The sequence below is a fragment of the Festucalex cinctus genome, chromosome 8 (assembly GCF_051991245.1).
Source record: "Festucalex cinctus isolate MCC-2025b chromosome 8, RoL_Fcin_1.0, whole genome shotgun sequence".
Classification (NCBI taxonomy): Eukaryota; Metazoa; Chordata; class Actinopteri; order Syngnathiformes; family Syngnathidae; genus Festucalex; species Festucalex cinctus.
In genome coordinates this window covers 11412973-11427791 of record NC_135418.1, presented here as the reverse complement: position 1 = coordinate 11427791, position 14819 = coordinate 11412973, and the positions used below count along the sequence as shown (strand labels likewise).

The following is a 14819-nucleotide window of genomic DNA, read 5'->3' as shown; positions in this document are numbered from 1 at the left end:
ATGTGCAACGTGAATTTCACAGTTGAGCTCAACCACCACTATAAACCATAAACCCAAGAGACAAAAACCAGCAAAGTGGAGAAAAGAAAAGCAAGAGGAATATAGTGAAGTAGCACCCGGATGCACACAGTTGAGATGAGTTTTGTATTGCGGCCCAGAGCCATGAACTCTTCAACATACAATAGCATTTTAGCTTGTTGTACTGTATAACTCATGACTGGTATTTAAAATGTAGTTTATTGATCTGTAACGCTTATATTTGGTGAGACGGTACTGTACTACAGGGTGGGAGAGATCAATTCAAATGTATTACTCGTGCAGGCAATCTTCTCAGAGCAGGATTAATCTACCATAACTAAATAGCAAATAACATAAAAAGGAAGAAGGAAAAAACACTGAAGAGAAAAAAAAACATCTACTTTTCAAGTTATAAAAGAAACTGAAGTTTAAAAAACTGTGCAAGTACGGCAAACCTATAGTACAGTATATTACACATAAAAACAATTAAAAATACAGTACTGTTTCAGTAGAAATCCTGAGTTCCCCATTGCTCGCTTACCAACTGTAAATTGCATGAATGAAGCTTTAACATCAACTCTGAACTGAGCCGCAAAAGTCAGCGCCTCTGGTATTAATTTCATGGTGTTGTCAAATTTACGGTGTGTGTGTGTGTGTGTGTGTGTGTGTGTGAATGCTTTATTTGCATGTAATTTTATTTGGGATGATTGTAATAATGTTGCTGATGCTCTTTCAGAATATGGGCCACTTTTGTGTAGTAGTGCAAAGATGACAGAAACCAGCATGACCAAATTGACAGTAATGTACTGAACACGTCACACAGGCTGAGAAACGCCACTTAGCTGTGTTATCACTTCTGTAAAAGATTGTCAAAAAACAAAGACAAAAAAATGAAAGCAGCACCAACTGTCAGTCCACTGGTGGTGGCATATGAAAGACGGTTTCATGGCCTTTTTTTCAGAAGGGTGCTTTTGCAAAATGAGTCTGCATTTCAGGTCTGTTGAAGTGAGAGCGATTCAGTGCAATGCTGAGTTAAGACTTCAGATATTGTTCATCAGGAGGAACCCTTTGAGTCTTGACGCCTTTCTCCTTGTTGCCACAGGCACGTCGGCATCGCGAGTGATCTGCACTAAATTACGCGTCACTTCAAGCCTGCGCCCATGCTCCAGTGGACGTAATGTGATTTCGATATCAAGACAAGCACACCAAATAATCAACGCACTTTCACTTAAGTCATATAAAGACATGTAGCCTAATCACAGTTCCAAGAATTATTGCTACAACAAAACTCTTTCCAACATCCAGATCACTTATTACAAGACCTCAAATGCATGTTAGCATTTAGGTGGAAGGCCGTTTTAACTTTTCAAAACGGGTTAGAATGACACCCCAGATTAACCCATACAGAGCTCAATGCTGTTGCTTCATTAACACAAAATGTCCAGAAATGTCCTTATTTTCATCCTCCTCCTAATGGAATAGCTCTGAAGTCTCTGAGGTAAACCTGGTAGTTGGTCTGAACTTCCCACTTAGTGTTGACACAAAGTTCACTCTTGTCATTTCTCCAATGTGGAGAGGGAATATTTCAACATTACACATCACAAGTTGTCTTCATGGGTGACATAAAATGGACACCAACTGAAAATGGGTGGGAGGCGCAAGGCCCCCCATGCAACTGGAATCTAAAAACAAAACGTGAAGATTGCTCAGAAGCAACACAGTGTAATGTTTGACACACTGACGCTTGTGGAGGATAGAGCAGGAGACACACAAATATCATACAAGTTTAAAAAACGACTACAAATCACAACTACACTTCAAAATAAGTCACCTATAAAAGGAGCGTCAGAGATTTGACTTGGAGGGAGGTGAGAGGGACGCACACAAACCTCAGAGTCAGCAAACTAATAATGAGCAATGCTATTCATATTACCCGTATGAATATATAGTTTATATATTTATATATATATATTTATATATGTATATATAGAATTTGACTTTATGCTGAGATGTAGCATTCATATCTCCAGAGTGCACACCATGTAGACGTACTTTTGTAGAACCTCACTTATGTTTCGAAAACAAGTAACAGCATGGCTCAACAATAAGCAAAACAAGTTGAGTAATTGCACTTATGATTCATTGTACGGTTTTCTAGAGCAAGCATCAGTGTGAGTAGTGAGGGAGGGAAGAAAATACTGCAATCTTGAAAAGCACCCCGGTCTTGATCTTGTCAAACCAAAAAAAAAGTTCAACGGCATTAAGACGTATCAAAAACGGTCTTTGTGGTGCAAACCCGAGGTAACACCAGGCACAAGGCAGGCAGGACCACGCCACTCCCTCTGCCTCACAGATTCGGTTCACACGACACGCCAAGCTACATCAGAGGACCCTCTGGAGACACTGTGGATAAAGTTTGGCCACCACGCATTCAAAATGGCGGCCCAAATCCCAGAGGCGGTCGGGCGTCTCGTAGACTTTGGTCCATGCGTCAGCCTCGTCGTCATACTGGTAAAGGGAGTTCTTGCGGCTGGTGCGAAACACGTGCTCTTCCACCATGACCTGCGTGGCCCGGACAAACAGGTGCAATTTGCCTTGCAGCAACATAGCCTTGATGTACGGACTTGTGGCTTGGTCAAAGGGCAGGTCCTTCTTGCGGCTCCAGCTGTTCCTCTCAATGTCGTAGACTTCCACGGTGAATGTGCGCTGGTGATTCCTGCAGATGCCGGCGATGTAGTAAATGCAGTTCTTATAGAGGGCGGCCAGACCTTGGCTCCGAGGGACGCTCATCGGCGAAAGATGACTCCAGTAGTCCTTGCGAGGGTCAAAGCAGAAGAAATATTCACCTGTGGACAATCAAAGGACAATTTTGAGTCTAATTGTTTCAGTGGACGTGAAGACCCCAATTGTTAACCTATACTTGTTCAGTTCCATGTTATGCAATGTGTAATTTGTAATTTTTTTCATGTTCTTTTCATGTCTTGTCATTAGCAAAAAAATATCTACAGTAAACTTATTTGTTCAACTCTTCAAATTTTGTGTTCGCACTTTATAAAATTACATCTTGGTATTGTCAGTAACACCTTGTGTTCCTACAGCCAGCAGCAAGAGCTTCAAATTATGAAATTAAAATGTAATTATTCTGGACGGTTAGCATTTACTTCATAAATTCAAATTTGCATTATTCATCTGCTCCATATGAGTGAAATAAGCTAAACTCATAAACTAAAATTGCATGAAAGTGCTACCTTGTCCAAAAGAATATGACAAAGTAGAAAACATACACACAAAAATACTTACACATTTAGTAGTCTGTTTGACCCCATTTGAATGATTCAGTTCAGTAAAGGAAGAAAAAAAAATAAAATAAAAAAAAAAGTTTAATGGTTTCAATTGACCAAAAGAGTATATTACTGATATATTTGATAGTGATAGACATGTTCTCTTGTTTTTGAGGGCCGATACTGATAATTAGTAGCGTTGTTCCGAAACCATTTTTTTTCTGGCCCCCGATTCCGATACCCAGTTTTGTTGTACACAAGATGCTGCATCCAAAGTCATATATTAGTGTAAGATAGACATAATAGATTAGATAGATATATCAATGTAATAGATCGATATAATAGATTAGATAGATAGATCGATAGATAGATAGTAGGGGTGTTAAAAAAAATCGATTCGGCGATATATCGCGATACTACATCGCGCGATTCTCGAATCGATTCAATAATCGGCAGAATCGATTTTTTTTTTTTTTTTTTTTTTTTTTTTAAGGATTCACACCTTGAGCATGGAAGAATGTTATATGAACGGAACATTAAGCCTTAATATTTTATTTTAATGCTGTTCAAACATGAAACAGATTACAACCTCTATAAGACTGAAATTTCAGATAAATAAATAATACATTTTCATATAAATCTTACACTCTACAAGCTTACTGATTAGTATTTTCTAAATTTGAATGAAAAAAAATCGCAACAATCGACTTATAAATTCGTATCGGGATTAATCGGTATCGAATCGAATCGTGACCTGTGAATCGTGATACGAATCGAATCGTCAGGTACTAGGCAATTCACACCCCTAATAGATAGATAGATCAAGAGATAGATATATAATGGTATAGCATATAATGGTATCAGCATGTTCCTTGTTAGTAGGGGTGTTAAAAAAAATCGATTCGGCAATATATCGCGATACTACAGCACGCAATTCTCGAATCGATTCAATAGGCAGCCGAATCGATTTTTTAAACATCCATTTTTGATGAAAAAATATTCAACAAAACATCTAACTTTCACACCTTAAGCATGGAAGAATGTTATATTAATGGAACATTAAGCCTTAATATTTTAATTCAATGCTGTTCTAACATGAAAAAGGTTACAACCTGTTTGTTAAATAAAGTGGCTCAAAGTTATAACACTAAAGTTTGAGATCAATAAATAATAAATTTTCATACAAATCTTACAGTGTACATGTACAAGTTTACTGAATGGTATTTTCTAAATTGAGTTAAAAAAAAATCATAACAATCGACTTGTAAATTCATATCGGGATTAATCGGTATCGAATCGTGACCTATGATTCTTGATACGGATTGAAGCGTCAGGTACTAGGCAATTCACACCCCTACTTGTTAGTATTTTCGATGCAGATACTACTGTTTTAATGCAGCATCAGGGACTCTCCCGATACTGGTATCGGTATCGGAACAACACTAATAATTAGTAGTCAAGGAGGTCGATAACCGATAATTCAAGCCGTACGGACCCCCGCACACTTCAGTTTCTTTAGTGAGGGGAGGGTCGGAGTTTTCCTTACCTCATTTGAAGTCATGTCTTCGTTTGTCAACTGTGGCTGTCACTTTAAGATTGTGCACGTACTCGCACGCGCACAATGAACGAGCCTAACATATGCTGCAGTTACACTTTGGGCCAGAGGTGGCAGTAAGTAAAAAAGTGACTAACTGCACAATGATCCTTTAAGCAGAAGTAAACACGTATCAAAAATAAAAAATAAAATAAAAAAAACACTGTATTAAACAAACAGGATTCAATCTGTGCTATGTCTGAAGAGCATTCAAATAAAATATGAAGGCTTAATGTTCCATTAATATAACATTTCTCCATGGACTTTTTGTTGAATATTTCCATCAAAAATTGATGTTTAAGTAGGCCGCATATCGAATCGATACAAGACTTGCATGCGGTAATGTCCTGATATATCGCCGAATCGATTTTTCTTAACACCCCTACTTTGTTGTGTATTAAACTTCACTCACGTATCAATTTAACAAGAAAATGTAGCAGCAAAAAGTGTAAAGTTACATTTCCCTCCCATCCTCTCTTACTTCAGAAGTGTGTGTTATTAAAAAGCAAGTCCAGGCATGAGCAAATCTAAAATGTGACCAATGCTGCATTGTGAGAGTTGTATACACAAAAACACCTTCCACTAAGACGGATTAACATACCTTGGAGGACATAAATTCGATCCCTGTACTCCACAGCGCTATGAAACTCCATGGCCATTGGCATTGGACTCACAGCCGACCAGCAGTTGTCTCTGGCGTCATAGCACTCCACAGACTTTAATGCATTTCGACCATCGCCTTCATACACTCTGCCACCCAATGCATAGAGCTTCCCACAGCAGTGTACCAGCCGACAGCCAATTCTGGCTCGCAATAGAGGTGCATGTGGTAGCCATCGATTTCCCGCATGTTCGTACTGCCAGAAGTCGCTCTCTGCACGATGGTCTATGGACACCTCACTGTTGCTTGGTCGGTAGCCACCGGCGATGTAGATGTCATTTTCGGAGGACACCAGGATACCAACCTCTCGGAGATCGTTAGGTGGTTTGCACAGCTTGAAGACTCTCCCTGTGGCTGTGTCTAGGCAAGGTACCGTCTGCTTCTTCCCTGAGTGTTTGTGAGCGGCATCGAAGCAGATGACCATCTCAGAAGCGGTCATTCCCAGGCGCTGGGGGCAACCATTGGTGCCAGTGAGGCGGGCTTTGGCCTCGACGGGGTCTTTCGACAGCGAAAGGGCGCAAGCGAAGGGTGCAGGTATCAGACTGAGGAAGGCGTCATCCAGCAAAGGCAGACGAATGCACTGGGAAAACACCTCCGTCAGATGGGCCTCGCGGCCACTCAGATCATGCTCCAGCCAGCGGATTATGCTGTCATACACATGCTCTTCTTTCTCCACATTGAGGTCATCATTGTTCAAAATGCTGACCAGCTGCTCCTTGGTCATCTGGAGGAACTCTTGCTCTCTTGAAACACACAGGAACTACCACAAACAAATAAAAAGAACACAATTCAAAGCAGTTAACACTTGTCAGTTTTGACATGGTGGAACCTGATGGGCCATGAAGCACAAAACACATTACAATCAGTTTTATTACAATTATAGGAAGTGAAATGACACCATATTATTCAAAAATTCACATAGATATAGATGATAGGTAGGGGTGGGCGATGTGACAATATTAGATCATGTGACGATATCCAGGGCTGACGATCTGTCATTTCTGTGGAATCGTCTGATCGTGACGTAAAGCATTTCAGCACAATTTGACGGCCAGCTCATTTTCTGCCACTGACTGAAAAAGCCAGCTATGAAGCCTGCCCGCGTTACAATCTGCCAAGTCGTATGTTGTTGACTTTTCCCCCCAAACACCACCATTCCTCACATGTATGCAAATTGTAGAGAAATAGTGGTGCAAAAAAAATACAAAATGTGCAGGGGGGTTTTTTGTTCTTTTTTTTTTTGTTTTTGTTTTTTTACAAGCGACCTCTGTAGTTTGCGAAATGATCGAGCCAAGTCTTATGCCAGAAAACAACACGCTAACGTGCGTAGCTTAGCAAAAAAAAATAAAAATAAAAATAAAAAATAAAAAATAAAAAAAAATTCTGCATTTTATTCAAGGCCCTTTCAGACCATAGGAAACTACATAACCCGCAATCCACTCACAAGGGTTGTTAACTTGTTACAATATTGACCTTTATTTCTAAAAAGGTGCTTTTTACTTTCCAGTATGTTTTAACTTCGCGTTTACATGCTCCTCTCCTCTTTTTTTTTTTTTTTTTTTTTTAATGTGTGCAATTTAAGACGCTACTTTAAAACAGAACTGTGACTTTTGTTGTTGTGTTGTTGCTTTATAAGTAATAGTTTTCTTCACAAAAGGTATTTATTATTAGTGTACATTTTCACAAATTAATAAGTGTAGCCTTACTCGCCTAGTATTTACTCAATGCTATAATTTACTTTCTATTTCATATTAATTAAAAAAAAATTGTGATAAAATCGAAATCGTGATTTTATAATTAAAAAATCGTGATATTCAATTTTTGCAAGATCGCCCACCCCTATTTGATAAGCAAACATTTTTTAAGCTACGACAAAAATGTGTATTGTGTAGAGTGAGAGTCAAATGCTGCATTGAGGCAGTGAATTAATAACAGCAGTACATCTATAATTTACAGGCCAATCAGCGGGGTTAAACTGACCTTTTTGCGGATGTAGTCTTGTGAGCGTTCCTTCAACTCTTGGTGCCCGTAGGCATCTGCGAACATGAAAACCCCTATACAGTTCTGGGGGTCCAGCCTGCTGATCATAAACTGGGCACACTGGTCCTGCAGGGCAGGTATCTGGAAAATGCTGGCGGCGGTGAACAGGGCCTGGACATTGGACTCGGAGAGCGTGACCCTGGACGTGTAGGCATAGTCTAAGACAAGGTGCATAGATTCCGATTCCACTCCAACAATTCTGACCTCCCGTTGGCTGCTCTCTGTAAGGCCACTCGTGAACATGGACCTAGTAGGCATGGGATCGACAAGAGAGAAAGATCATCAATTGTCAAAAAAATAAAAATAAAAATAAATTTAAAAAAAAGAAATGTAAACAAAGTAGCCAACAACATTTTTAGTGGAGTTTCAAGCGTAGAATTGAAACAGGATGATTATTGCAAGACTTTGGAATCACAACTGCAACAGCAAATACCTGATTGTTATTTTGTTGAAACAAAGCTGAAAAAAATGTTCAGATGCCCACTAATATCTACTTTAAAAACCTACCAGCTTAAGCTAGGATGCATTTAACAAATTGTACACTGAGCCTTGTTGAGTCGACAACCAGTAGAGGATAAGCTTACCTTTTGCTGGTCCTTAAAAGCACCTGATAAACTTTTTTTTTTTTTTATCACCTGTTTCAAATCCACTAGCTGAGAGTAAAGGTGATTAATATATATATATATATATATATATATATATATATATATATATATATATATATATATATATATATATATATATATAGGGTGGCCATAGGGGTCCGTGCCCGCCCTCCAAGATGATTGTGCCCGCCCATTTGAGGCATGGATCTGTAAAATCGTTCTCCTTTTTTTTATTATTAAATTTTTCCATTCATTCGGTTTAGCAATCTTATATCCGAGTGTCAGTAAACGCAACAAAGGTCTCACGGTGTCGGAGGTATGTTACGTTTGTGTTGGCTGCTTCAGTTCATTGCTTCTGATGCTCGCCACTCGCCGAATTGTTCTTGTTTTTGGCGTCGGCTACGGCCAACGGTGGCCGTTTGTACAAGTAATGTTTTCTGGTGGCATTCTTGCAAGATGTCACAATATGAAGAAATAGTGGTATGGTTTTGTTTGTTTTAGTCTTATCTGCAACAGCCACCACAGTCTTACTGAAAATAATGCTCGGTATGCCTTACGCTGACTTATACGCATACGCGACAAATAAGTCGGCGTGCAATGCAAGAGTCATGTACATTTTGTACAAGTGAAGCTGCAAGTTTCTGACGACGCTGGTGCACAAGACAAGTGAGGAGGGACATATTACAAACTACTTTCGTGTCGGCAACTAAAGAGTCACTTGAGGGAAAAAAAAAAAAAAAACTACGGGACCCATATATCGTTTTGGCATCCACAATGAGGTAGGATTTTGCTTTCCTTTTTTTTCTTTGGTCTATGATAAAACTGTCAGCGGGCGCCATTCAATGGATAGATGCACGACAGTGCTACATAAATTTATCCAAATATATTGGGCAAGTTAATGCTGTCAGTGTTATTCATAATAATTGGGCGCGCCCATGCATTTCATGTGCCCCCCTTAAGCCTGGGCTCTGGTGACGGGTCTGTACATATATATATATATGCAGCAAAGTGAGGTGAAATCACCTATTAAAGCGGTCTAGCAGACACAGTATGTTATATGAAACCCTTGGAGGTTCAGGTATTGTTCTTGGAACCTAGCTTAACTCTTTGACCGCCAAAAACATTTAATAACAATCAGTAAAATCACGACGTATGCCGCCATAAACGTTAAATGACGTCAACTAAGTTTTTTTATTTTATTATTTTTTCTCAGTGCAACATCTAAGTGCAGCGCTGCCTGGTCAATGGGTTGTGGAATCAAAAACACTAATTATGGCCATCAGATGGAAGCATTGTAGCCTTTGTCATATCATAGTTTTTTTTTGTTTTGATAACGTGTGGCAGTAAAAGAGTTAAAAGTTAGCAGTGTGCAGTGTTCCCTTTAAGTTGCGGGGTTGGGCTAGTGCGATACCAAACAATCTACCAAAACATCCCACCCGGCACAACCTCACAAAACAAAAACAAAACAAAACAAAACAAAACAAAACAAAACAAAACAAAACAAAACAAAACAAAACAAAACAAAACAAAACAAAACAAAACAAAACAAAACAAAACAAAACAAAACAAAACAAAACAAAACAAAAACAAAAACAAAAACAAAAACATGCAACGGAAAAACTGCAACATATGGGGCACAATCAATGGTACCACTTCAGTGCAAAAACAAATCTAGAAAATATGTATTTTTTGATGCAGATCAGTCTTATCGATCACCTTACCTAAAATAGGGGCTAATTGCGGCAAGAACATTCCGGTGACACGAGAAGGTCTTGCCATGGTCCACTTCTACGACAATGTCTGTGAGCTGAGCTTCATCATACAACGCTTTTAGCTGCTGAAGGATATTGCAGGCATGTATGGCATCTACCCCGTTGTAGTTGGTGCTTGGAGGTGTCCCATTCTGAACTTGTAACAGCTTCCCTACCTCTAAACACACAAGAAGCATAAAAAGTCAGCAGAACATCTTGTTAGAAACAAAACTTGAAATGATTCATTGGGTCTAATGGAACAGTGTGAACTTCCAAAGCAAAGTATTGACAGAAGCTTATTTAAACTCACAGATCGGGCTCAAATATACTGATCACGTAAAGGCAGGTTATAAACCTTTAGTCAGTTGCAAAACTCTTCTTCGTGTGTCTGCACGTCTGTATTATAGGGCCATCTGGTGGCCAAGGTGCGCACACCAGAGAAAATTTCTTATTGGGGTGGTACAGATCAATAACCTCTTCAAATTAGGGATGCACGATAATGCTATTTTCAACCGATATCGATAAACCAATAATATAGAGGTGCTGATGTCGATAACCGATAAGTAAGCCGATAATTGTGTGCAAAATTAACTTGAATACAAATATATTTGAGTCCTACTATAAGTCTAACAAATACACTGAAATATTGTATAAACTTTGCACAATGTTTCAATGTATGTAAAGCACCATGAAGCTGAATTTTATTGATATGAGCCACAACCACAACAGATGGACCAACGTGGCATGTCTATAATTATTGATGGATTTCTTTATTATCTGGTTTATCTGTATGAAATCAAATTGCCGATAATTATCGGCAGATTTCTCTATTATCTGTTTTATCTGTTTGATGTCAAATTGGTCGATAAGTGCCGATAATTATCGGCCACCGATATTATCGTGCATCCCTACTTCAAATGTCAAAGAACAAAGTTTGATTTTGTATGCTTGCTGTGCGTTATCTTGCAGAGAAAATTTTGCATTCCGCTCTGTCATTCATTTTTTTATCAAAACACACTTTTAGATTTCATAGCCAGAAGTAATAATTCTCCGCATCCCTACATGACATGGCGATGTCATCTGTCCAATTTTAGAGGGCATCCTTCTCCGTAGCTAGTTTTGACAGGTGACTTGTCCAATTGTGACAGTGACATTTTCTGTGTGCACTCACATACGGACATTAACAAATGAATTTCATATATCATATAAAATATATCAATATCATATGAAATCAATACCAATCAATTAAACATGTCTCGAATCAAATCAAGTCACGAGTTGTTAAACTCAAAAGTCCAAGTCAAGTCTGAAGTAATTTAGGTGTCCTTAAGTCACAAGTGATCAAAACAGACTCAAGTCAGTCACGCGTGCCCATCTTTGTGAGTAGCTCTAACATGATGAAATTCACTTGTGTGTGTACAATTAATAATGTCTTATGATGGTGGCATTTTTGAACAATTAAATTTACACTATTTGCTCAGAGTTTAGGAAGAATTACTTTGAAATTAACCTGATGGAAGAGACTGTATTCAACTTTAATCCGTCTAAGTGTAGAGGTTAACATGGATAACATCTTTCCTAGTGCTGTTCCAATACCGATACTGGTATCGGCAGAGGCGCCGATACTGCATTAAAACAGTGGTATCGGCGAGTACTCACAAATAGCATGCCGATACCATTAATTACAACGCTAATATAGGATTTTGGATGCAGCATCTTGTGTCTTGGTCATGCACGACACTCACTGATATGTGACATGTTCACTGCATGCCGATCTAAGATATCCTATTGGCCCTTGAATGCTCTGAACCAATGGCAGGACAGCTTTTACATGTTGAGGGGGGGGGGGGAATGGTATGGTATGGTATGGTATCGGCCGATACTGCAAAGCTGGGTATCGGGATCATATCTTAAATTTGAAAAGTAAAAAATATTGCATATTTATCCACCCCATTTTATTGTGCTAGATTCAAAACAAAAACAGCTAAAATGTCACTTTGTTTTTTGTGTGACAACTGGAAATGGCAAAAGCAAAAGGTACATGGATTAACTTTGGAGGTCCCATAAAACAAATCACAGAGAACAATAACACATTCAGGTTAGCAATGTAAGTCTGCCTTATTGATTTAAAAGTGAATTAAAGGACCTTTAATATACTGTATATATGCTGAAAAACAACCCTCAAGTGTTTTGGAAAAGTAACCTTGATGTATGTGGGTTCTTATAGAAAATACATTTTTAAAATTCATAAGGAAAAATCCTTTTTGTGTATATATTTTTTGATAGTCATTTTTTTGTTAAACGTTTCCACATACGTACCTTGAAGACCACTAATTCTGTGTATCAGCCAATATAAACTATGGTTGAAGAGTTTTCCCTGTGGTTAGTCCCTCTGTAAACAAATTTGTTTCTTGTCACACATGTAAAGGCACGTGGGCGGAATCCAAATGGAAGCCTCTCTCTTATGATCTTTATGGAGGGGAATAAAACTTTCACAACAAATACCTCGTGTTGAGCAACGCTAGCTACTTGACAGGACAAAGAGTTGAAATGAGGGGATTGCAAAACACAGCCGCAGACGGTAGCTAGCTCGCTAATTGAATTCACCGATGCTTCGGTGGGTAAGCCACCTAGGCTCGATTACAACTTTCCAAATTGACAACACAAGTCACGTCGCGGATGGTCTCAACCGCAACGCTGTTGATTAAAAGGCAAAGCGATACGTTACAATCGTTACCTGCTAAACTTTTAGCGGACGGCTACTCGCCAGGCTCATGTTTAGCAAGCCATCCCTCAAGCATTACCAGATCAAATTCGGTGATAAAAAAAATTAAAAAAAAAAACTTCAGGGGCTTTTCGCCCTAACCTAACTTTCGCTTCAACGTAACAACATACGACGTGGTGTATTTGTCATTAGTAGTGACAAACGACACGACGGCTTAAACTTGCAAACCTTTGTCTGTGGTCACGAACAAGTGTTTACACATTCAGCTGTAGGTCGCAAGCTAACCGGCCGAAAGTTAGCCGCACGGCTAACGTTAGCCACAAAGCCAAGCTAGCGACAGCCAAACACTTTTGAGGAGTCATTTAAAGCTCGGCCTCTTTCAACAAGCACACAACATGTCACGTATAGCTACAATATCCCTGACAATGTAGCCTACAAGCACAAAACCACACCATCCATCACTTCGGCCGTGTTATTTACGTCTAGTAGTTAGTACACAAAACGATGAAGATTTTTGCTAACCTGCACTGGCAGCCATTCTCTCCAGTCTGTCTCAGGGCAGACCGAAAAAACGTCAGAGTGCACAGTGGAGCCACGGAAACAAGGAGGAGCCAATCAGAGGCCGAGGCACCAATCTGGCAGCCAATCACAATCTTTCTATCTAAAATAGGGCAAAAAAGTTTATTGGCTTAATGAGAACATGATACACATTGGTGCAGTAGCCGGTGACAGTAAATTATTTATTATAAAGCAAGAAGGTCAGTGCAACAGGGATTTCATTTGAAATTATTTAAACTAGTAACAAACAAATGTCATTTCATTTAATATGGCATTTACGGGAAATCAAAGGATTAGCTGAAACTATTATTCAGGCCTTTCAATGCAAAGGAATTCACCAATGACATAATTGTTGTACAGCAAACCTATATGATGTCTTTAATAAAAAGAAATACTTTCAAAATGTACAGTGTAGCTCTACAGCTTCACTATATTGCATATGATGTATTTACCAAAAAAATCAAAATGTACAGTAGTGCATGCACTACATTGTATAAGATGCAGTTAAAAATACTTTCGAAATGTTGTGCATTCACTGCATTGTAATATTGTTAAATCCCCCACCCATCCATTTTCTTTGTCTCTTTTATTCTCATTCGGGTCACGCCCTATTCCACCTCGCTGACTTTGGGCGAGGTACATTCTTGACTGGTTTGCTTGATTTCGGGGTTAGCCTGAGATGGTGGTTTAACAAAAAAAACAAAAAAAAGTTTCACAACAATTTCCTATGAGAGGCATATAAATGAAAAAAGCAACAAGGTTAAAGATTTACGAATAAAGGTCCTTGCTGTGCCGTGTCCATTAGATTTGTTTCTATTTCATCAGCACTCATTTATATTGGCTTGTGTGTAGAATTTGATTTGAAATTGTTTGAAACAATTGTTTGACAATGAACGTATAAATTCTACCTTTGTCTCAGTCCTCAGTCATCATACAAATACTGATATTAACACAGGCCTAAAAAGTAAACAATATTCCAAAATATACATACAGCCTCTCTATCTATATCTGTATCTATAAATGAACAAGACAAATAGTACGTATATAGTTGAGATGATTATGAGTAAAGTTGTTTCATTCATCTCTGTTTTCTGTTTTAGTGATGTAACATCCGCTCTGGGGCACAGAATTTTTTACCCAATGATTCCCGTTATATGCTTGCAGTAGCTCCTCTGCAATGTAAGAGATAGGACCAAAGTAGGGTGTGACATTCCATTGTACTTTTATGCTATTATCATATTTATACAAGATGCATTTTCCTATTTAATCATCTCCATAATTGTATAAAAATCAGACATTTGGTTGTAATAGGACATCTATACAATATTTTCATGCGAGAAGAGTGTGAACCTGCAGATAGCACCCTACAAAACAGTGTCCTTATCTTGTTCTGTGCAGACTGAAAATGCACTAACGTCAAATGACAACGAGGGAGACAAATAAAACTGCAACTGCAATGTAAGCAAGCAATTTCACATTTTTTCCCTCCCTGATTCCTTTTCATTCCACCACAGTGCAGCCTGTGAAATTGGGACCAACATCTGCTGAATGAGACAGAGGGGCTTCCTTTGCTCGCATTTATTTGA

At 38.7% G+C, this 14819-nt stretch overlaps 1 protein-coding gene across 1 annotated transcript; it reads right to left on the bottom strand.

The window, feature by feature from the left end:
• Positions 1-804: 804 nt before the first annotated feature.
• On the bottom strand, positions 805-13291 carry kbtbd8 (kelch repeat and BTB (POZ) domain containing 8). The gene is made up of 5 exons (XM_077530258.1): positions 13198-13291; positions 9921-10128; positions 7535-7841; positions 5495-6314; positions 805-2864 (listed from the first exon to the last, which is right to left on the bottom strand). Exons 1-5 carry the CDS (start codon positions 13211-13213, stop codon positions 2401-2403), a joined length of 1815 nt encoding a protein of 604 aa, XP_077386384.1. The 5' UTR covers positions 13214-13291; the 3' UTR covers positions 805-2400.
• Positions 13292-14819: the final 1528 nt, after the last annotated feature.